The 21,623-nt window shown below is 36.6% G+C and overlaps 1 protein-coding gene across 1 annotated transcript; it reads right to left on the bottom strand.

Moving 5' to 3' along the window:
* Positions 1-3,610: 3,610 nt before the first annotated feature.
* Positions 3,611-20,009, bottom strand: LOC144433804 (uncharacterized). The gene is made up of 6 exons (XM_078122173.1): positions 19,825-20,009; positions 14,725-14,959; positions 9,450-9,851; positions 8,324-8,625; positions 5,640-5,831; positions 3,611-4,576 (listed from the first exon to the last, which is right to left on the bottom strand). Exons 2-6 carry the CDS (start codon positions 14,942-14,944, stop codon positions 3,611-3,613), a joined length of 2,082 nt encoding a protein of 693 aa, XP_077978299.1. The 5' UTR covers positions 14,945-14,959; positions 19,825-20,009.
* Positions 20,010-21,623: the final 1,614 nt, after the last annotated feature.

Raw genomic sequence — 21,623 nt, 5'->3', positions numbered from 1 at the left:
TTATTACAAGAATCGCCCATTAAAGGCACTTTAGGCCGATACCTGTCACCACGTTGTAACGTGAATAGTCATACAACGATCCAATTTGTAATGTTATTGTGGCGGATATCTTTGAAATCTAATCCTGTATCTCTGAGAGACACCTGTAAACTCGACTCGACAGTGTTGTATTCTAGTGTCGATTACTCACGAGACGAAATGTATACCGACGTCTCTGCGTTGTATCCGGGATTAAGAGATCACAACGTGTTATATATTTGAAACAGAATGCATTTTATGCGGTTTTCCGGAGACATTGCCCACTGGTCGGCTGATTGGATCTCGAAAGACATTTTAATTCAGGAATTCTACGCCATCAAGAAGGCCATAAGTGTAGGAAAAAACCATTCCTTGCTGCAATGCTTGGGGAATTTATGATGAATGTTTCGTGATTATTTGACTCATACAAAACCTGGGATTAGGAGAAGAGTCTGCTTAAATTGACTCCTTACCGTAAACACTTTTATCGAAACCAAATACTCCATTCAGGATCAATAACATCAAAATTTGTTCAGCTACATGGACACACTTCGTTCTTTCTTTCACTCGTGATCTAACAAACTATTCACTACGTATTCGTTATTTTCTCATGTTTTCACAATTCGTGATGGGAAATTTACATATTCCGACATTTGTAATCATGAAAGAATTTTTCTTTTGATTATCACTGTAAATTACCGTTACACTTACTATTATATAATTTTAAATTACCTGTTTTGCGTTTGGAAGTGTCACAGGTTTTCGAACGTAATGAAACAACATCGTACAAAAGAAAAGAGAGCATCAAATGATTCAGCGCCGCGAAACAGATTTGGAGATGCACTTGTATATAAATTGAGACTACACTCCTCTTACATGCATGGTGCACGGTTCACGCATTACTGAGATCGTTACGTGTTATACTGTCACAGTGTACAAATTGCATGCATGTAGACTAACTCGTGTTTACTGAACAGCAAGGTATACAATGATATAGGCAGAGTACAGGTTAGTAGTACCGTACCTCATCATATTTTGGTACAAGTTTAAAAAGAAAAGTTTGGTAAATGTTACAAGTCTTTTTGTTAGAAGTTCTACGGTAAAACTCAATGCAATAAACCCGTCTCCAACTCTGCTGTTACGCGGCGGTCATTGTAAACTGTTGACACGATATATTCAGCAATTTGAAGGGCGACGGAATGTGTTGTTTAACTTGCAAGATACATCCCGTCATTCATGTTTTTTAGTTCCCATTAATTTTAACCTGGAACCCACTCCCACCCTACCCCACCCCACCTCAAAATCTCATATGAGTTAAAGCAAGATTCTCGGATTTTCAGTGAAAATGGTAAAAATATTTTAATACTAACAAATAAATGCTTTTCAACGATTAAATATATATCATTGTATAAATATTTGTCTGAATTTACATATTTACAAGAAATCCAACAATGAGAGTTTAAGATGCCTAGTCATTCTACAACATTTACTGCATAGTATTAGTAATGCTGTTGGCGTGATTCAATGACCTTTGACCCAAGTGACGTGTAATATCCAAAATATAGTAACTAAACCTTGAGTCATACAGGTGAAAGAGCGAATTTGTATGTGAAAGCCTGGGATGATAATTTTGACATTGGCTCACATTGCATAACATTACATATATTGCACATAAATATATAAATATTGATAAATTAATGTATTAAATTATTCATTAAGTACACAGAATAAAAACTTCCCTTAAAACTTTCTACGTTTAAGTAAAGAAAATACAATAAGTCGCCTTTGAGCCGAGTTGTATATATCCTACTAATTCCATGGCTCCTTTTGTTGTGATGACGTCATGATATTCATAATACTACTGCATTCTCATATATATATATATATATATATATATATATATATATATATATATATATATATATATATATATATATATATATATATATATATATATATATATATATATAATTATATATATATACACCTGCATGTACATTCAAACCAGGTCACAGTGATCGCACTATGGTATTGAGTTATATAATTAATCAATGTTTTAGATATAATAACGGTTTTCTACCATGAGCCTTTACACTAAATGATATATACCTATAAATTAATTACAGTAATAAATAAATGAAATGTACAAAATTGGGTTTGATCAAAGCATAGACGTTGCAACCTGATAGATGACCCTGCATGCGAATATCACTTTGTGTAATATGTCATGAAATTGCATTCTCGTTAAATAGCAGTGCCTAGTTATAAGCATGATGATAAAAAAAAACTATCTATGAATATCAAACGTTCTTTTTGAACTCATCCAAGAATCATTCCTGACAGTCATAAAAAATACAGTTCTTAAAAGTCTTCCTATAAAAGTGGTGTATCTAAGTGATTAGTTTATACTATAATTATATCATATTATATTATATTATATTATATTACACAGCAGCTGCTACTGTATGTCTTCGAAGATTACCGTTGACGAAAATTCAGCAGAAACTTCGTCACTCACTCTATACCAAATTGTGATTAATGAGTGCCTGCATACCACATTGCAATTGGAAACTCTCTTCCGTTTCCAATACCAAGTAAATATGTGTGTCTGAATTTGAGATTTTCAGTAACGGAGCTAAAGTTAACGGAGTTACTTAATATACAAGATGGATCTAGGTAGACTGTAAAACGTGCTCAAACGGAATAGGCGGTAATAACACACAGACAAAAAGTAATGCACAGTACTATGTGGATAATAGGGTAGGCTTCGGTTGTATACTGTTCTCCAATACTCTATAATGTCACATGCAATAAAATAATGTAAGTACTTGGTCGATCTGGGTAGAGACTTTAGGCTATATTATGTGCTCGAAAAGTCGGTAATAACACACACACACGTTCACTAGCACTATCACAGCCAGTAAGACGTTTTAGAAAGATGGTGTGTAAAAATATGCTACAAGTGATGTCTTATTGGGTTTTAATGTTTGAATCAGCAAAGTCTAGAGTTTTCTATGTAGTGGGGTATTACTATTGCACTGTGTATGTATGTATGTATGTATGTATGTATGTATGTATGTATGTATGTATGTATGTATGTATACTATGTATACTATGTATGTATGTATGTATGTATGTATGTATGTATGTATGTATGTATGTATGTATGTATGTATGTATGTATAGAAACTGGTTTCATTAAAAAAAATTGCTGAAACTGAAAGCAGTATTTATTTCTAGTTATTTTGAATTTAGTACTTATCAAAATATCCGTTGGACTAGGCAAACAAATTAAAGGACTGATCGAAATTAAATCCTACTGGTGTGAAATTATTTCAGAATTTGACAAAATACGCCATTGGCAATGCGGGGGAAGTCGACAAAGGCGACTATTTGATAGGGATATTGCAGTTATAAATCATACTAGAATTATAGCCTTGATTAGTGCGGCGTGGGGGGAAATGTAGTAACCCCTAGGGCTTGTGTTCATTTAAAATCAGTGCAATAATCATTGCTTTCCATATATTCAAAGCTTGCTAGTAATTTTCAGACGCGTTTTTGTGCAATTCATGGGGAAGGCGTCTTCGTCGTTTTATATTTTCTTTGATGTATGTCTTTTCATTTCGCGATCGTTGGGTGGTCTAGGTCTGATTTTGGATTTCTCGTGTGATTCTATAGGTGGCAACAGACTAGTCACTTTGAATGTCCGTTTGAATATTCCAGTGGGTAGACTAGTGGGATGATGTGATGACGTATGAGAGTGGTTTGGTAAATGACGGCGATTGAGAGGTGACAATGATGCAGCATTTCCAATAACTTCTAAACTAGAGCTGTGAGTTGTGTCTGTGTTAGTACTGTCCATAGAGCTTCTTTGTGCCTCTTTTCTCCTGGATAATTCGAGATGTAATGTGTTTCCTCTTATAACTGAAGGTTTCTTGGTATTTTCATCAGCGCTGTCAATTAACGCAACGACGGATTTTGTTTTAAGACGCCGGTGTAAGAAAGGCCCCGAAGGTCTTGGTGTAGGCGGTGGTGAAGGGATTTTGAAAAGTAATGACAAGCTTGATTTTGAAATATGACTTTCAGATGTTAAAACCAGTCGGCTAGTTTGTATACGAGTTTTAGCTCTTGACTTTGGCTTCATAGGAGCGGGAAAGCCCACCACCTCTAACGTACATGGTGTCAATACGTTGTCACGTCCGCCTTTTTCTGTACTGACTGACGAATTGACTTTATTAGTTCTTGTATTGACAGTCAAAACAGTTGAATTAGAAGGTGAAACTATGTGCACGTCCTTTTCATTATTTTCCTCTTCCTTGTTATTTTCCAGAGTACCACCTCTACTTATTCCAAGGAACGTTAAATGCTTCTCCAGGATGTCTATCAGTTCTCTTAATGCGTCTGCGTTATTAGTTTCACCCACAAGACTCTTTACTGTTCGTTGATTCACATTACCACGCAGGACATCTTCTGTCATCACCATTAAACTATAGGGTTGATGTTGAGCGAAGATGTACAACCAACCTGACTTCACTACATCGATCGCCGTACCTTCCAACTGTAAAGACAACATTGCATACGTGTCACTTTAAAAAAACATCCTTTCTATGTACATGAAACAGTCTGTGACAGTGTACACAAATCGATTGATAGCTTGTATGAATATAGCCTTACTTGTTTTGTATTCACGACAGTTCGTACACGTTGTGACAGTTTCATTTGCATCCAAAGATCTAACAAACCAAAACTGATTAGATTACTTAATCACTTCCCATGGACAACTGTAATTAATAAGACCTTTAAATTATCATCAATAAGATGACAACTAGCTTGAAGGTCCTGTCAAACGAACCCATGCCACACGCACAAGGGAAACGTCCAACAGTGGATGGGGAGAGCACAAACAAGCAAATTTAAAGTACCCACTAGTTTTTACCTTCCGTAAGGAAGGTTATATATTGTGGATGAAAAGTTTGTGTCTGTCTGTCTGTCTGTCTGTCTGTCTGTCTGACCATTTTCTCAAAAAACGGCTTGCTCAATTCAAACTAAATTGGTGCACGTGTCCTGTCGGGTAATGGCAAGAACTGGTTCGGGTTTGGTAAACATCCCACGAATATTAATGAGATATTTACATAGTTAATGGTTTTCGATAATTAGGCTATATCTTAAGAATACACTCTCCAAATTCATTATAATTTGATACACACATTGATAATAACATAGTGCATATGTCATATAAAGTTTGGTAATGTAGCTTGTACCTTAAATGACTCATTTGCATAACTAATGATTTTCAATAATTAGGCTATGACTTAAGAATTCGCACTTCAAATTCAATATAATTTGGTACATACTTCGAACATAACGAATCGCATATGGTCCGTTGCTTTTCAACAAACACATAATGTGAGATAAGAACGAATATCTAAAGTCTTTGCCCTTATGTAAGGCATTCAGGTTAAATCTGGTCTCGGTTGTTTTTCTAATGTTAAAACATTGTATAAACTTTAGAAATACTAGGCTGGTACTAATTCATGTATAATACCTAGAGACATGCCAATGCCCAAAAGATCAAATGGGAGTTCTTAGAAACTCAGATAAGAATACAGAAATATCCACACCTGGTACGGAGTATCATGTCGGTGACTGCTGGACTGCTCGAAATTTTCACACCTCAGCAAAATAGAGATTTTACCCTCCTTTTCTCGTTTGATATACAGGTACTTATTGCTGCCACATCTATGGCATCTGAACACTCCATGACAGGGTTGTAGTGTAGTGATAGGCGTAGTAACAGTAACATTTGCCTGCAACTGGAATCAAATGAAACATTTATGAATCGTCACAGTTATTGTGTCTGTCTGGTTCATCGACTTTGATTTGTTCCATGGGAATTATTTCCATTGTCTTAGCCAGGAGTATTTTTCCTGCAACTTATTTTTTTCAATGTTCACTTTCTGTTTGAATAAATTCCAATCCAATTAAAGGGGGTACCATGTTTAACAGTTCTAATCTTTCTCATTGCAGCAAATGGTGATATTTAATCAGGTTTATCCTAAGGAGTCTAATCCTATTCCTATCCCAAACCTAACCTTAATAATAGTACACCAGCTGCCTAGCTTAAATACATGTATACACTTATTTCACAATCTGTTCATTACTTTTCTACATCCTTGAACTAACCAGTAACAACACTATAGATTTATTGTGTCAGAAAGATTGCATTTGTTTGGAGAAAAAACACCAAATAGGTCGCACTGGCTTTAGTACACTATCTACAAGATGGTGTTCAACGGATACTCTGTACAGTTGTCATAGCTTTAAATTGTGCGAACACTGTTGAAACTTTATGATTGGCAAAGCCTTCTTTCGCAACGCTAACCTTTCAAACTGTTGAAACGATGAAGCGAACAAATCCATTCCATATTTGTGATAAAAAGGGACTATTTTAATTACTTTCCGATATTCCATTATAGAATATGAAATATAATATTCTGTGATAATCGCTGTATTAGTATAATCCGCTGTCGATATCATATTATACCAAAACCTGAATGTTTAATAACACTGCACTAAGCTACTCATAATACGACCCTGCGAACCTAAGCCACCCTTAGGCCAAAACGAACCTAAGCCACCCTTTAGGCCAACACGATCCATTGATAGTGTACCTATTTTTCGTTCATGATTAGGCGGCAAATCCTGCATCAAGGCAGGCCGTGGGCCAGTTATTTGGACATAACTTTAATATCAAATTAGACACACACAATTAAACCATATGTATAAGGGGCCGCTTGACTTAATGTACTGAATAAACCAGTTTGATTACTGCATGTATGTATTAAGGCTGGTAATGCGCGATATGCAGGCTATATGGATGTTTGCTCATGTAACTGTTTGTCTGTCTGTCTGTCTGTCTGTCTGTCTGTCTGTCTGTCTGTCTGTCTGTCTGTCTGTCTGTCTGTCTGTCTGTATGTATGTATGTCTGTCTGTCTGTCTCTTTCTGTCTGTCTGTCTGTCTGTCTGTCTGTCTGTCTGTATGTATGTATGCATGTATGTATGTATGTGTGTGTGTGTATGTATGTATGTATGTATGTATGTACGTATGTATGCATGCATGATTGTTTGTTGTTTCTTTTCGACACAAATACGGTAGTTTCATCAAATTTGAGCATAAAAAACAAAGTGGCGTACATCAGTTTAAAAAATGTGTTAACCAAACGATTTAGAAGAAATCGATAACCCTGTAAACCTTGATGGGGTGGCGAAACGTATGACAGGATCGAGTATATCACCTTTATGCCAGGTTTGAAATGGACACAGACACACGGACGCACAAGTACAAACGGACGGAACCCTACACTGTATTACCTCAAGGTTGTGTCGTTGAGTACTAAAACGTGAACTCGAAGTTACATAAATGTGAAAGATGTATCTTAAATTGCTGAACAGGCTTTCTAGTATTTTATAGCGGTGGGCGAAACGTCTACATGTACTAGTCTATTGCAGGCAGGGTAGCTGGTTCTGCGATGCGGCGTACGAGAGCACCAATGGGTTATGTATAATTGATGGTGGGGAGGTGGAAACGAATGGGAAAATATTTTGAACACACAACATCGTTTCAAAAAAATTGCCACGTCCCTTTAAATATATACGGCCTTCAAAGAATAGTTTATTCAGTGGAAAAAAACATTCATGGGGATGATTTCTGCGCATGACGCTTTAACACCTGAAAGTAGTTATCTCACATACAATCCTCAGATAACAAAGTCTATGAGATTTTCAGGATGTTTATGCTTAAAACATAACATTTAAAAAAAAATATTAAAGAGACTGTCATGAAGCTAGATAATTGAACAAAATACTACCCACGTACTCACAGAAAAGGGGACACAAATGTAAAACTATTCAAATTACATCGCCCACACACCGAATGGCCAAGTGATAAAGGTCCGACGAGCTAGCAGCTGATAACGTAGCTGGTACGAAAAAAAACCCAATTAATTGGTAATTGAGTCTGGATAGACGCCAACGTGGTATATTTCGTTTATTCATCACTTCCGCAAGGGGAGGTCAATTTGAGAGTAACGAGAATGATATTCGACTTGTGTGATATCAATAGACCAATTATATCAAATCTTCTGGCCATCATTCTCTTTAGTAACACTGTTCAATCGGATTGTAACTTTGAAGTGTCACGTTTTTGGTTGTCAAATCAAAGGACTTAACACACATAGGACTCAATTAGTACCCAAATGTGATTATGATCTGTAAAGTTAGTAACATAAAAAAACAAGGTATATACCTCAGGGTCTGTCGCATCAGCTTTAGAAACAACACCCTCATTCTCTTTCACTTCTGTTTCTATTTGAGGCTCGGGACATTGGTTTATTATTGCTTCAGTGGTGTTTCCCCCATCACTTGTGACGTCATCCTGTAAAACGTCCTCAGCATTCTGATAGTCCCAATCTTCATCCAGCCACTCATCATAGTCGTCATAGTAATCAATTGCATGGCGCCCTTTGAAATCGTTCCTATGGTAACCATTCCAGAAATAATAATGCTTCTCCTTCTGCCCTTTACTCTTTTTGAGTGACTTTGTATCCCCTAATTGAAATGGAAAAGAATGACACATGACCCAAAAGTTCACTTAATTACGACGAGGTCTTTGAAATAATCGACGATATGAAGCTGCTGTAATGTGACACTTTGAATCACATTCCAAACAGTTTTTTTTTTTTTTTACCATATAAATTGAAAATCCCCTGTCGTTATGCGATGGGAATTGTTAAAGGGACGAATTAACTCAAAGGGTCTACTAGTTTATACAAAGCTTTAGGAATAGTATATTGATGAACCAAATGTACACAGCAGTACGTCTTTTAGTTTAAGATTTATTAGTAATATCGCCCAAGCCTATTAGGTGTTGTATTAGGGTATATTTTGTAAATTGGTTCGGAGTGCAATTATCTGTAAACGTATACGTGGTCCACTTGTTTACTATAATGACACATAATTACTTCCTATTTGATGAGACACGCTTTGGAATAAAAGCCCCTTATTAATGTGACGTCTTATACCGACTTTTCTTCTCTCTGCTGCAGTTCTATCCCCTATTTATTCAAATTTTGAAACTTTTTTTTACACGGACAAGAGTTGAATTTCCCAGTGCAATATCTCTTGCTTATCTACCGATGAAAGTTTTTAAGAAATTACGTAAATTCTGGATAAATCCACGCGTGATGATCCAATACCAACACAATATGGACACCTTGGTTAGAGTATCACATTCTCGCAAATCAGGGCATATTTTTTGGCCAACGCAACGCAATGTAATATAAATAGGGCGTCTTGGACAGTGCCGTAAAAGAGGGTGAACTTTTACGACGATACAGTAACACAGTGATTGATTAAAGTATTCCTAAACCTACCTCTTGGTTCTTTACGACACTGCTTGTGCGTTGGATAACTGGTGACTGGCCGTGCATTGTACACATGATAGACAACTTCGGGTTTATTATCCGAACCCAACTTCTTTGCACTCTCCTCATCAGAAAAATAACGGTGTTTACGTGGTTCTCTATTCTCTACATCAGTATTCGTTGTAAAAAGTCCAATCGAGTCAGCGGCATGAGGTGCTAGTAGGATATGAGCTTCGTGTTCAATTAGACTGACCTGCGGCTCAACATCAAGATCTTCGTTTCCGTTCAAATTTCCTTCTTCGCGCTCTCTGCGGAATAATATATAGTTTTGGATGACGTCAGCAACTAACCATCTTTTCTGTTTGTTGACGCTGTATTCTAATTGACTCACCGCAGGTTGATAACACTGATCTGCAAAGAGTAAAAGGTATACTTCGAAAATTGATGATAATTCCCAACAGACTGTCAAATTCATTGATTCGATTAGAAGCCACTAGAAGAGCAGATGTTTATAAGACATTTGACATTTTTCTTAAAGGTGATGAAGCGCTCAAACTGCTCAATATAGTGATAGGGGCGTTGCATTATTTTTAGTATTCTACGAAAGGGTGTTGAAGTTTTATAACTATGGTGAAGTGTAAATAAAAAGTGGGTAGAGGGGGCAGGATTTGCCAACTTGAAGTGATGGTGTCTGGGTAGATAAGTAAACTTGAAGACTTGAAGCCCGAGAATAATGAAACACTTCGTAATAAAAAATGAAATGTTTTTTTCTGTCGCCCGTGTTAAGTGTCTGTCTGTGAATCTACATACAATGTATATACTTCATTTATACAATACCTATTCATATCCTGTACAATTCCACGGATGCATGCCTTTGTACTCAGGTACTAGAAGTTTTTGATGAATTTAATAGAATACTCGAACTGCTAGAGAGTATTATGGCATTTTCAATTCAATAACCAAGGGGTGTCGATTTCACAGTCATATGTTATGGTTCATTTCTTCCAAAGATTCAGTTTGATTGCAAATGTTGTACGTCGGAAAAAATCTAAATGTGTGAATATTGAGTGAGCAAGGGTTGTCGATTTCACAATGGTTAATTTCTTTTCCAAGGCTCAGTTTGATTGCAACTGTTGTACGTCAAAAAGTAACTGTCAAACTAAATCTATGTAATATTCAAAATACTGTTACTCTATAGGAAATGAAACATGGTTATCGAGAAATGGATACCCCTTTATTATTCAAAATGGATATAAGGCCATTCGTGTTGTAAAAATCAGAAAGGCAAAGATAAAAAGAAGAATTGTCGACAGTATAAAATACAAGATTTAAATTTCTTTCCAATATTGAATTTGATTACAAATATGGTATGTCGAAATCATCAAAAAATATGATATGGCTTTAAGGTGCCTAGTGAATATATTCAAAATAATGTGAAATCAAAATCCTTCATTAACATGTGTTGTGCATTATAAGTAAAATCCGAATCTGATTCTGAATCGAAATCTGAAAGTCACAAATTTAGTTTTTTATTCATTTGTCGCCGTGCCGCGTGTTCTCCGTTATATGAATTTCATCAAAATCGGTTCTGTTAGAGTAAATACAATGTCGCTCTTCAAAAACTAACACATGACATCGCTTTCTTTGTCAAGACAAACCAGCGACACGTAAGTGAATTAGTTTATGCTGGATTCATTTAATTTGGTTACAGGTACCACCTGGTTGGTCATTGTGCATACTAATTACTGACACACATTCAAACATACCGTATCGAAAAGTGTCCCCGCCTTCACCCTGTTTCCTTGTAAAGATCGTTGAATCTGATGGCCTAAAAGTGCATGTACTATTAAATTGCTGAAAGGGGCACGTAATTCCCCTGTGTACTAATGACACGGGTCAATTATAGAGTACGGATTTGTATGTAATAGTTTCCATCAGTCCCTCTCCTGGTTTGCCTCCAGCTATCAAAGCTGTTTCCGCACGACATAGAGGGTGGTGTATTCCCTTGAATGCGTCTCACATTTTATATGTCTGTACATGTAAGTGTTCTACGTCTGTTTGTAATTTTAACAAAATAAACAGAATCAAAGAAAAATACGCAGTATGTGTGTGTGTGTGTGTGTGTGTGTGTGTGTGTGTGTGCGCGCGCACAGTGTGTGTGTGTGTGTGTGTGTGTGTGTGTATGTGTGTGTGTGTGTGTGTGTGTGTGTGATATTGAGATCATTTCCATGAAACAAGCCTTGGCCTACATGCGCCCCATCGTTCCGAAAAACAAATTTAAACACAGTTTTATAATTATTCCATTAAAATTAAGTAAAATCGTGTCATCATTGCTGTTAGGGCAAAGGAGTTTATTTTTGTCTTCTTCCTTTTACACCGACAGCCTTTATTTCACGGTACAGGACCCAATTATTCAAATGAGTCTTACTTACAAACGCTATTAAAGTAGTAAATCTGGTCACGTTTGAGTGAAATTTACGTGAGCCGGCACTGTGTGCTCTCTATTCATCATCTCGATATGATTAGCATTGATCACTATTGATCGGTTCAACTTACTTTGTCGATTGAATTCCCATATGTTGACCTCTGACCTCAGGAAGGGTCAGGAAGGGGGGGGGGGGGTGTCATATATGCCAATGCAAGCATCAAAGCCAAAGTTTATCACTAGCACGTTCACTATCTTGTTGTTTTCTTACTTTTGTTTATGATTTTCGTAGTCAGTTTTTTTTCCATCTGTATCTTTAACACATACAGTTCTGCATCCGGAAGACAAACACTGAAGAGTGCAGTCGAAATTTTCAGGTAACGATTTTCAAGTTTGAGTTGGAACAAAAAATTAATCCCGTGTCCGATCGGATACAGCAGCCATTGTTTACACAAGCGCATGCGAATTTATCATTTTAATATAACCCATAGAATTCATGTGGATTTATTTAGAATTTGTATGGATAGTGATATGAGCGTTGGTCGAATACAAAAGATTTCAACTACCACTTGCACTAAATATAAAATGTTGGTATAGCATGTCAAAAGAAAAGTCGTTTAATATGTATAGAAATAACGTTGGATTTTCCAAAAGCACCATTCAAAGGTTATTTCGGTATACTTCAAAACTCATTTGCTTTGAAGCGCTATTTAGGAGTACTTTCTAAAATTTCATATGTATCTGTAGTTTTTTTCCTAAAAGGTTACGATAACGCGTGACTTCTTCCTTTCGATACCTGAGAGAATATGGGATGCCTGCTTTGATGTAAGCCGATGCACTAACATAGGATATATTTTAGTCGATTCAACAAAATTGCCTAACTATAAATGCTCTAAAACTTGTCAGAAAGGTTATGGCGTTCGTGCAACGAGTTGCATATTTCTTCAAAGTAATTTCTCGTTCCGAAAATTCCTGAAACGTAATAAGTTTACTACTACACACTGATACAGCGGGTACCCAAGCATAAAATTCAATACTCACTATCAACACTGTTTTCGATTGAGGATTCGGGAGTTATTCTTAGAATAGCATGTGATTTGCCATGTATAGATTTCCCTGGTATAATATCTAACACACAGACGCTGTTGTTGCTATAGAAACAAACTCAAAAGAATAATACTTACGTTAGGGACGGTTTTACAGAATTCTGTTGGGTGGATTAATTGAATTTGCTGCATTAATTTCACGGTGTTTTAGTTTGCAAATCCGTAAGAATCAATTTTACATGAAACTCTTCAAATCTGAGCTAATTCAAATACAGAGGATGATATCTAATATAGTAGACTTTGAACTAGATTTAATATTATCTCTCTGGTCCAGCTTTCATTCTAAATAAACAATTATCCAAGAACAAAACTAAGTTACCTTTCTTAATAAGTTACTATTGATAGAATGTTGCAATTGAAAGCTGCGTCGAAGTTGGTTACATAAATGATGTATGGTAAATTCCATGTTGTCTGTTTCAATTACGTCGAGATTCAATTCATGATGTAAAAAGTATCCAAAAAAGGAAATTAGGTCATTCCATGACTACACCATGGAATTTTATTATCAAAGTTTACCAACGCCAAAACCACGAACATAGTCAAATTAAATAGTTAATTAGGGACTCTATTAAAACGACCTTTACCATCACTACTGCGAGCTATGTCGACACTACCAAGGGAAGGACATGGTATGAACTAATGACCCATATTGACCTCAATTTGCATAGAGCGTGCACACTAGTGGTATTCTATTTTCCCTAGAGTAATGGTCACGTATCACGGGAGTCTTTTTGGTTATTTGCCTTTGGCTGAGGAAAGAATTATGATCATGCCTGAGAATATATGTATAACATACCACAACTACACGGCTGTGCTTATTGTTTCCTCCATATTAAACCAAACCGTTTATTTCCTGTCCTAGACCGAATATCGGTAAATACGTTGTCATTGTTACTCAAAGTCAACAAATGGGCACAAGGACGAATAAAACTTTTATTTGAGAGAGAAAGCACAGATGCGGAGTTATTACCATTGGAAGTCACAGGTGTACGTAGTCACAGACGACCATTCTTATAGCTATGTTTGATTGCTTGAATAATGTTACAAGGCAAGAAATCACAAAAGGTACTTTTACTTGTGTATGTTATAGTAATTTCTATCTCAAATAAACCGCCATTTAAAAAGCACTTTTGATAAAAGCAACAGAAACACAGTTCGTACAGCCGTCATTTCAAGCTACTTACTGCTGAGAGTGTGTCATATAGTTTTTGAACCCCGACACAAATAAGTGAAATTAAAAGTAGAGTAAAAGTAGGTAGGAAAGTAAAATGCATCGTCTTAAATAATATCAAACAGTCGATTTCTAGTAGAAGCTTTTCCTCATTGTAAGCCAACAAATTCTCACTCAAACACACACACACACACACACACACACACACACACACACACATACATACATACACACACACACACACATACACACACACACACATACATACACACATACATACATACATACATACATACATACATACATACATACATACATACATACATACATACATACATACATACATACATACAGACAATGCATGCATGCACGCACGCACGCACGCATGCACGCACACACACACACACACACACATACATACATACATACATACATACATACATACATACATACATACATACATACATACATACATACATACATACATACATACATACATACATACATACATACATACATACATACATACATACATACATACATACATACATACCAGAATTTGAATAATCAATTATTACCTACCGTTAAGGTACCGTTGATGGACATCAGGAAGCAAACCCCCATCACCGAGTTCGTCCCAATCCATTACATCGTGTACAAGCCATTCCCTTTGCTTAGTGGTGTAGTTACACGGCACTTTTAGTTGCTTGGTCAAGTAACAGTTGTGTTTATTGGTTTGAGAAGCTGTTCGTCTCAGAGTCCTATTGGTTTCTATACCAAATTTGACATTTCTTCGAACCATCGTTCTCTGTGCAGCCTATGTGAGCGATACAAAAGGAATGTCAATTAGCAACGGTTACCATTCATTTTGTATTATCAATAACAAAATACACAATGGTAAACTAATGACATTCAGGAAGATTTGAACTAAGTTTCATCTATTTTATTGGGTTTTGCTCATGATTTTTGTCTTACTATGACGCTATCAAAAAAGGAGAAAATTGGGGGGGGGGGAAGTAAAACTATCTAAAGCAGTAAATTGCTAATCCATCCCTTTCTTATCTTACTCACTTCTCTAACTTGATCTTTGCTATGAACGTACCGTCGGACAGACCCAAATAGACGGATGGGGTTTTAAATTTAATTGACACGTCACCCTTGTCTGTAATAAGACCAAAATTTATAGTATAAATTTCAGCATTACTTTATCCACTTTTGATATTGACTGGCAGCTGTCATATCTTTTATGTTCATTCCGAAAATCCTAGCGTTGCCCTCGTGAAAAATATTACATTTCTTTTGTGTCAATAATTAGCAGACGTGGTTGCACAAACCGTTTTTATTGATATTCTGGATGCTAGTTTGTATACACATGACATAATTATTTCTTAATTAATTGATTGATTAATTAATTAATAAATAAATTAATTAATTAATTAATTATGTGTTTGATTGAGTGTTTGTTTGATTTTGAGAAATACAGAAACTTGGCTTTGGACTTTGGAGCTGTGCGCGCGCATCTACTTTACATGGCTCAGGCTCCTGAGTTTGGCGCGGCCTGGGGCGGAACTCATATAAAAGTGTAAGTTCAAGTTCTACTCCAAACATCGTCTCCTATGCTGTTATGTTCCACAACTTTAACACATTCCAATTGCTCTTTAAAATGTCATACATCTAAAATCGTTCTTTCGAATATGTCAGACTATAATTGATCACATTTTCAATACAAATTGTCAAAATCATACCTCTGGATATCCGTTCATACGTTTTCAATCCTTCACACTATTAGACAAATCAATACACCAATTTGAACTAATTTGCTTGAAAGATGGGCGAATACCTATTTTAAGATTACACCGTCTGATGGAAAATCTATAATTTTACCTTAATTCTGTTTTCTATTTCAATCGATTCCCTTCACCTTGACGACTATTATATAGGAAATTAGTTTACGCCCCTGCTATTCGAGGTCATTATTTTAGAATATTGGTTTAGTTTGTAACTGTCACACTTCAAATAGTGTTAATGATGTTGATGTGGTCTTGTCGAAGGTATTGAACCACTAAAGATATAATATGTTGGAAATCACAATTCTGAATGTGTTGTTATCTAGCAACCATTTCACACTTGTCAAATGACTGCCTTTGATTGCGTACATTCTTCTGGTGAACGCTTCCTGTTTTGGCTGTACATGTAAAATCCCGTTTTCCCATTTCTAACTGTTTTGTCTAACGTCCCCTATTTGAACCCCGGTATGGCGGCTTTAAATGCCCAGCAGGCAACTGTCAGTTATCTTGAAATTTTAAAAAACAAAACTATCTGTACGTGTTCTGCTTTGTGATTGGTCAATTAATTGGATTCTGCCTGAAGTAAAATATCACAGAAACTTTTATTAGTGGGTGCATGTTTCGGTACACTTTTTCTTTCAGTTGCAATGAGAAGCCTTTTCCTGGAGTAGTAGAGTGCACCGTCCTAGCTTGTGCACTGCAACGAGACGTCTAGACTGAAAGATCGACCGTTGAAGGCGCTCTTCTCTCCCCTTCCCGCAATAAATATATATGGGGAGCTCGGCGCGATGATCCATTTTACAGTGTTCACGACGTCTCAATTTTGCTACAGCATGGCGCCACTAAAATAGCGCCTTCGGCGATCAAAATTCCATAAAAAGTTATGAATATATCTCAGTAATAAGTTTAATAACATTCAAAACAAAACCAATGTAAGTGACAGTCGGTAGTTTAACTATGATTTCACCAAATGAAGTCCTTAACTTTCTCTGTTTCGGACAAAATTGCTAAATGGCAATGTGAATGTTCAGTTTTACGTTGCAGTATATGAAATAAGCTTTAGTTCTGATTTAGGGAGCAGTCAGTTTCTTCGGCCTTGGGGGTGAATGAATTTTCTCTCCCATAGAACAAAATTTATAACTGGAGAAAGTCCCTGGAGAAAGTAAAAACTGCATGTCTCCGGCTTTTAATATCACTATTTTTTAAAGGAAGACTTTTCCCTGATTTCACAGCTGTTGTACATTTAAAGTCCATAGTTTTACAGAATTTGAGTGACTTGTGTCGTAACCATGCGTGGTTGTCAAGCAATATGTACGTGAGGTAAAAGTATAATGCCTAACAAAATTTGTTAAAATTGAGGTTTCAATTTCATAAAAATATAAGACACGATCTCTTTTATAACTTGTTCATATTTCAAAGACTTTCTTTCGTAAGTTAAGGGTGTCCATGGGAATCTTGTCAATAATTTCAGAGTTCGAATTCGTTACAGCTTACTGTCACTAAAACCCGGTAGAAAAACATCCGGTGTAAGGTTATTTTAATATGCCTTTTATAATTTCTTACGAGGATACGCGATTGTCATTCACGGTGAAAACAACGACAAGAATAATTGACAATAGGCATAATCGATAGTCAGATTGAGCTCGATTCATTTAGACGTGGTTACGGTGTTAACCTTCTTGGAGTGGCTTACAAGTGGTTGAAGTACGTCGACGGTGGTGTAAAGATCAAACATGTAAGGGGAGATGCACAACCCTTTATCCATCTCATGCTCTGTTTGCTGCCTGATCAGGATCTGACACACTACACTCTTAGATTTCTTCTTGTGTAAATATTTGTGCATATATGTTCAATTGCCAAGCAGACAGCTTAACTATTTTAATACAAGAGAATATGTATGCCACTCCTGAGTGTTTGACGTTTCACCACACGAGGGCGGTCTTCAAGGGGTGAGGTGGTTGCCATGGATATTTTTATCTCGTCCAGCGTAAGTGGTAATGAAATGCAGTAGACTACTATGCTGAAAGGTCACGTGATATTCAATAGACTTCATTGTGATCGGAACTATGCTTAGATCGAGCATACTAATAGTCTAGTGTAGTGTAGTGTAGTGTAGTGTAGTGTAGTGTAGTGTAGTGTAGTGTAGTGTAGTGTAGTGTAGTGTAGTGTAGTGTAGTCATTGTATATGCATATTTCATCAAAAAAGAGAGAGGGGGAGGGAGGGAGATAGATAGAGAGAGGGGTACGGACAGACATACAGACAGACAGACAGACAGACAGACAGACAGACAGACAGACAGACAGACAGACAGGCTGGTGTGTTTGTATGTACGTGAGAGAGAGAGAGAGAGAGAGAGAGAGAGAGAGAGAGAGAGAGAGAGAGAGAGAGAGAGAGAGAGAGAGAGAGAGAGAGAGAGAGGTTGAAGAAAAGGGTCTCTTCCCCAGTGAACTGTAAAGTAACCAAAATTCGTTCTAATCCCATTCATAACGCGTACCCACAAATCACCATTGCCCATGTAAAACAAAAATAAACTTTAAATAGAGTTAAAGCTGTCGTACGATGGCGCTGTTATACCTGATGCCACTGAAGGGTAGATTGACCACAGTGGCCCATAGATTGCTACAACAGAGATTTATGATGGCATATGCGTTACGCTTTATCATACTTCATTCATTTCCCCTAAAACACCACCGACAAACTACAGCCCTCTAGAATGGGGGACATGCTCTTACCCGTCGTCATGTCAGTACAATAGATCATGATCGAAGGGGTCATCGTAAAGTCGTCTTTACTTTCGGATTATATTTTGTGTTCGAATCCTCAGTACAGAGTGTAGCGCTAGCGCGCGTTCTCTATCGTGTGTATACTATAGAACAGAGAATGTACATTGCACATGCTGATTATTATATAGCATATTATGGGTTATGTATGTGCACACAATTAGTATTTTAATTTATTTATTTTTTAAATATTTCAGAAGGTTTTTTCGGAATACCACAAAATATAATCCCCGTCTGAATACAGATCTAGACTAGGGTAATCGAAGCTAGCTCTGGAAATATACGCTCCGGGAAGCTTCGACTCGTGTTGCTGGGAGAGGGTTGAAGACATGTCGGAGTTAGTTTGGGGAGTGTATGCAAAAGAGAATAACAATGTGTCAATGAATCGAAGAATAAAGAAGCATTGACAAAACTGAAAGTAGAGACATGTAATATGCCTGCAGGGTCTGTAGATTTACATATATTAGGCCTATTTAGGTTACATTTCACGTTACAGATGGAAAAAATATGCGTGGTTCTCATGGTTCTTACTCATGGGCTATTTGCCCACTACAGATTACCTCCCCCCACAAAACACTCACTCTCTCGCTCGCTCGCTCGCTCGCTCTCTCTCTCTCTCTCTCTCTCTCTCTCTCTCTCTCTCTCTCTCTCTCTCTCTCTCTCTCTCTCTCTCTCTCTCTCTCTCTCTCTCTCTCTCTCTCTCTCTCTCTCTCTCTCTCTCTCTCTCTCTCTCTCTCTCTCTCTCTCAGTCAGTCTTTTTCGTTAAATATGTTACCAGCTTCAGTATACATATCTGTGTATGTGATCATCCGTTTTTGGCTGTTATCCCATAGACACTGTCTATGTTTTTACATAGTATTCTACACATACAGATACACCCAGTCAGTCAATTGCATCAGGTATATATCACTCATTCTAGTGTGTCAATACAACATCTATCATAATGGAGTCTTCCGATTTCACAGTTATACAACATTGCAGCAATCACTTGCGATATGGCGTCGTCGTCATGGGAACAACAGCATACACAAGAAGTGAAACCGATAGTAAGAAGCTGGTGATATCGTGTAATAGCATGTAAAAAGCGAAGGCTAAATATTAACACAATACTTACGCTCTGCAGTTCTCGGTGAATACAGTCAACCGTTCGACCACCTGTGGACTACCCGTCACGCTCGCTTTCAATGTCCTCGGTTGTTTCTTAACGGACATATTCACTGAGTTGCAAGCCACATAGTTACGTCGGTACACGTGATTGACCACAGCCGAGATTGCATGAAAATCAACCTTAAAACCGCCTTGTGATCTCCTAGTGTATTTTCTTCAAGTCAGCCTATGTATCCCAGGTAGCTAAGGCAGTGTCATCATTGTGTATATTTGTATACTCGTGACCCTTGACCTCAAAATACACCACTTGTAGCCAAGGCCTTGTAAAAACACCAACAACAAGCTGCAATCCAACTAGGTCTACCTACTTGTGTAAATGCCCGAATGAATGTATTTCTTTAGCTGAAGGATTCCAAAAAATTTAAGTGGATTTTTTTACCAAGTGAAATCACTAACAAACAAACAAACCTATCGTGATTTGCATACGCTAATAATAGAGCTAGGCAGTCATTGAATCAACATTTCTACTGTAGGCGAATTATTAAATCAACAGCAACGGGTAAATAACGGATTAACCGACAAAAACAAACAAGGAGTGGGTTGTTGATTTAGAATTATGAAAATGTATGAAACCAAGTTAAAACGCCACCTACAGCAGTGACTACTAGAAGCTCGCAGTGTCCTACTTCAACAATCACAACCGATAATTATATAAGGTACGGCAACCATAGACCCTCAGTACACTCGTGTAGTGTCTATGCGGGGACAGCGTGATGTACAAACGAAATAATTAATTTTGAATAATTTATTGGATTTATCGATTTTTTATAGATGGTTAAAATACGTTTATTGTATGGTATCGAATTATTAACTATTACCTTATTACCTCCCATAAGGGGAGGTAATGTAATGGTTTTGTCTGTAGTCTGTCCATCTGTGTGTGTATGTATGTATGTATGTATGTATGTATGTATGTATGTATGTATGTATGTATGTATGTATGTATGTATGTATGTGTATGTCTGTCTCTGTGTGTCTCTCTCTCTTTCTCTCTCTCTCTCTCTCTGTGTCGTGTGTCTGGACATGATATCTAAAAAAAAACTACTGCATTGATTAAAATGAAATTAGTCATTTGCATAATTGGTGGGTTTTTTTTTTTAGTAATTAAGCTATATCTTAAGAATGCACACTTCAAATTCCATATAATTTAGTACATATGTTTACCATGACTCAAAGCACTATGAAGTTTGTTGATCTAGCTTATAGTTTTAATGTATTATATGCATAATTAATTATTTTCAGTAATTCAGCTACTATATCTAAAGAATGCGCACTTCCAAGTTTTTAGTTTCAATGAGGAATTTGCATAATTAATGATTTTCTGTAATTACACTATACCTCAGAATGCAAGTTTCACAGTGTTGACACAACTTTTACTTTTAAATAATTAATTAATTAATGATCTTCTGTAATTAAGCAATATCTGGAAAATGCATTACCTTAAATGTCTTAGGGATGCAAGCTTCAAATTTCATATAATTTGGTAAATGTGTATATCAACCATAATAATGTGTGTATGTCCTAGGAAGCTTGTTGACATAGCTTTCAGTTTTAATGACTCATTTGTAGAAATTAATGATTTTCGGTAATTAGGCTGTATGTTAAGAATGCAAGTTTCAAATTTCATATAATTGCGTGTGTGTATTAATGATAACAACACGTACGTTTAATCTGTATATAATAATTGTTTTTGGTAATAATAAGTCTCTCTCTTTTTGCCATGAATAGAACGCTACGGGGAGAAGC

This window comes from Glandiceps talaboti, chromosome 1 (assembly GCF_964340395.1).
Source record: "Glandiceps talaboti chromosome 1, keGlaTala1.1, whole genome shotgun sequence".
In the NCBI taxonomy this organism is placed as follows: Eukaryota; Metazoa; Hemichordata; class Enteropneusta; family Spengelidae; genus Glandiceps; species Glandiceps talaboti.
The sequence above is the reverse complement of the archived record's forward strand: the minus strand, read 5'-3'. Positions and strand labels throughout refer to the sequence as shown.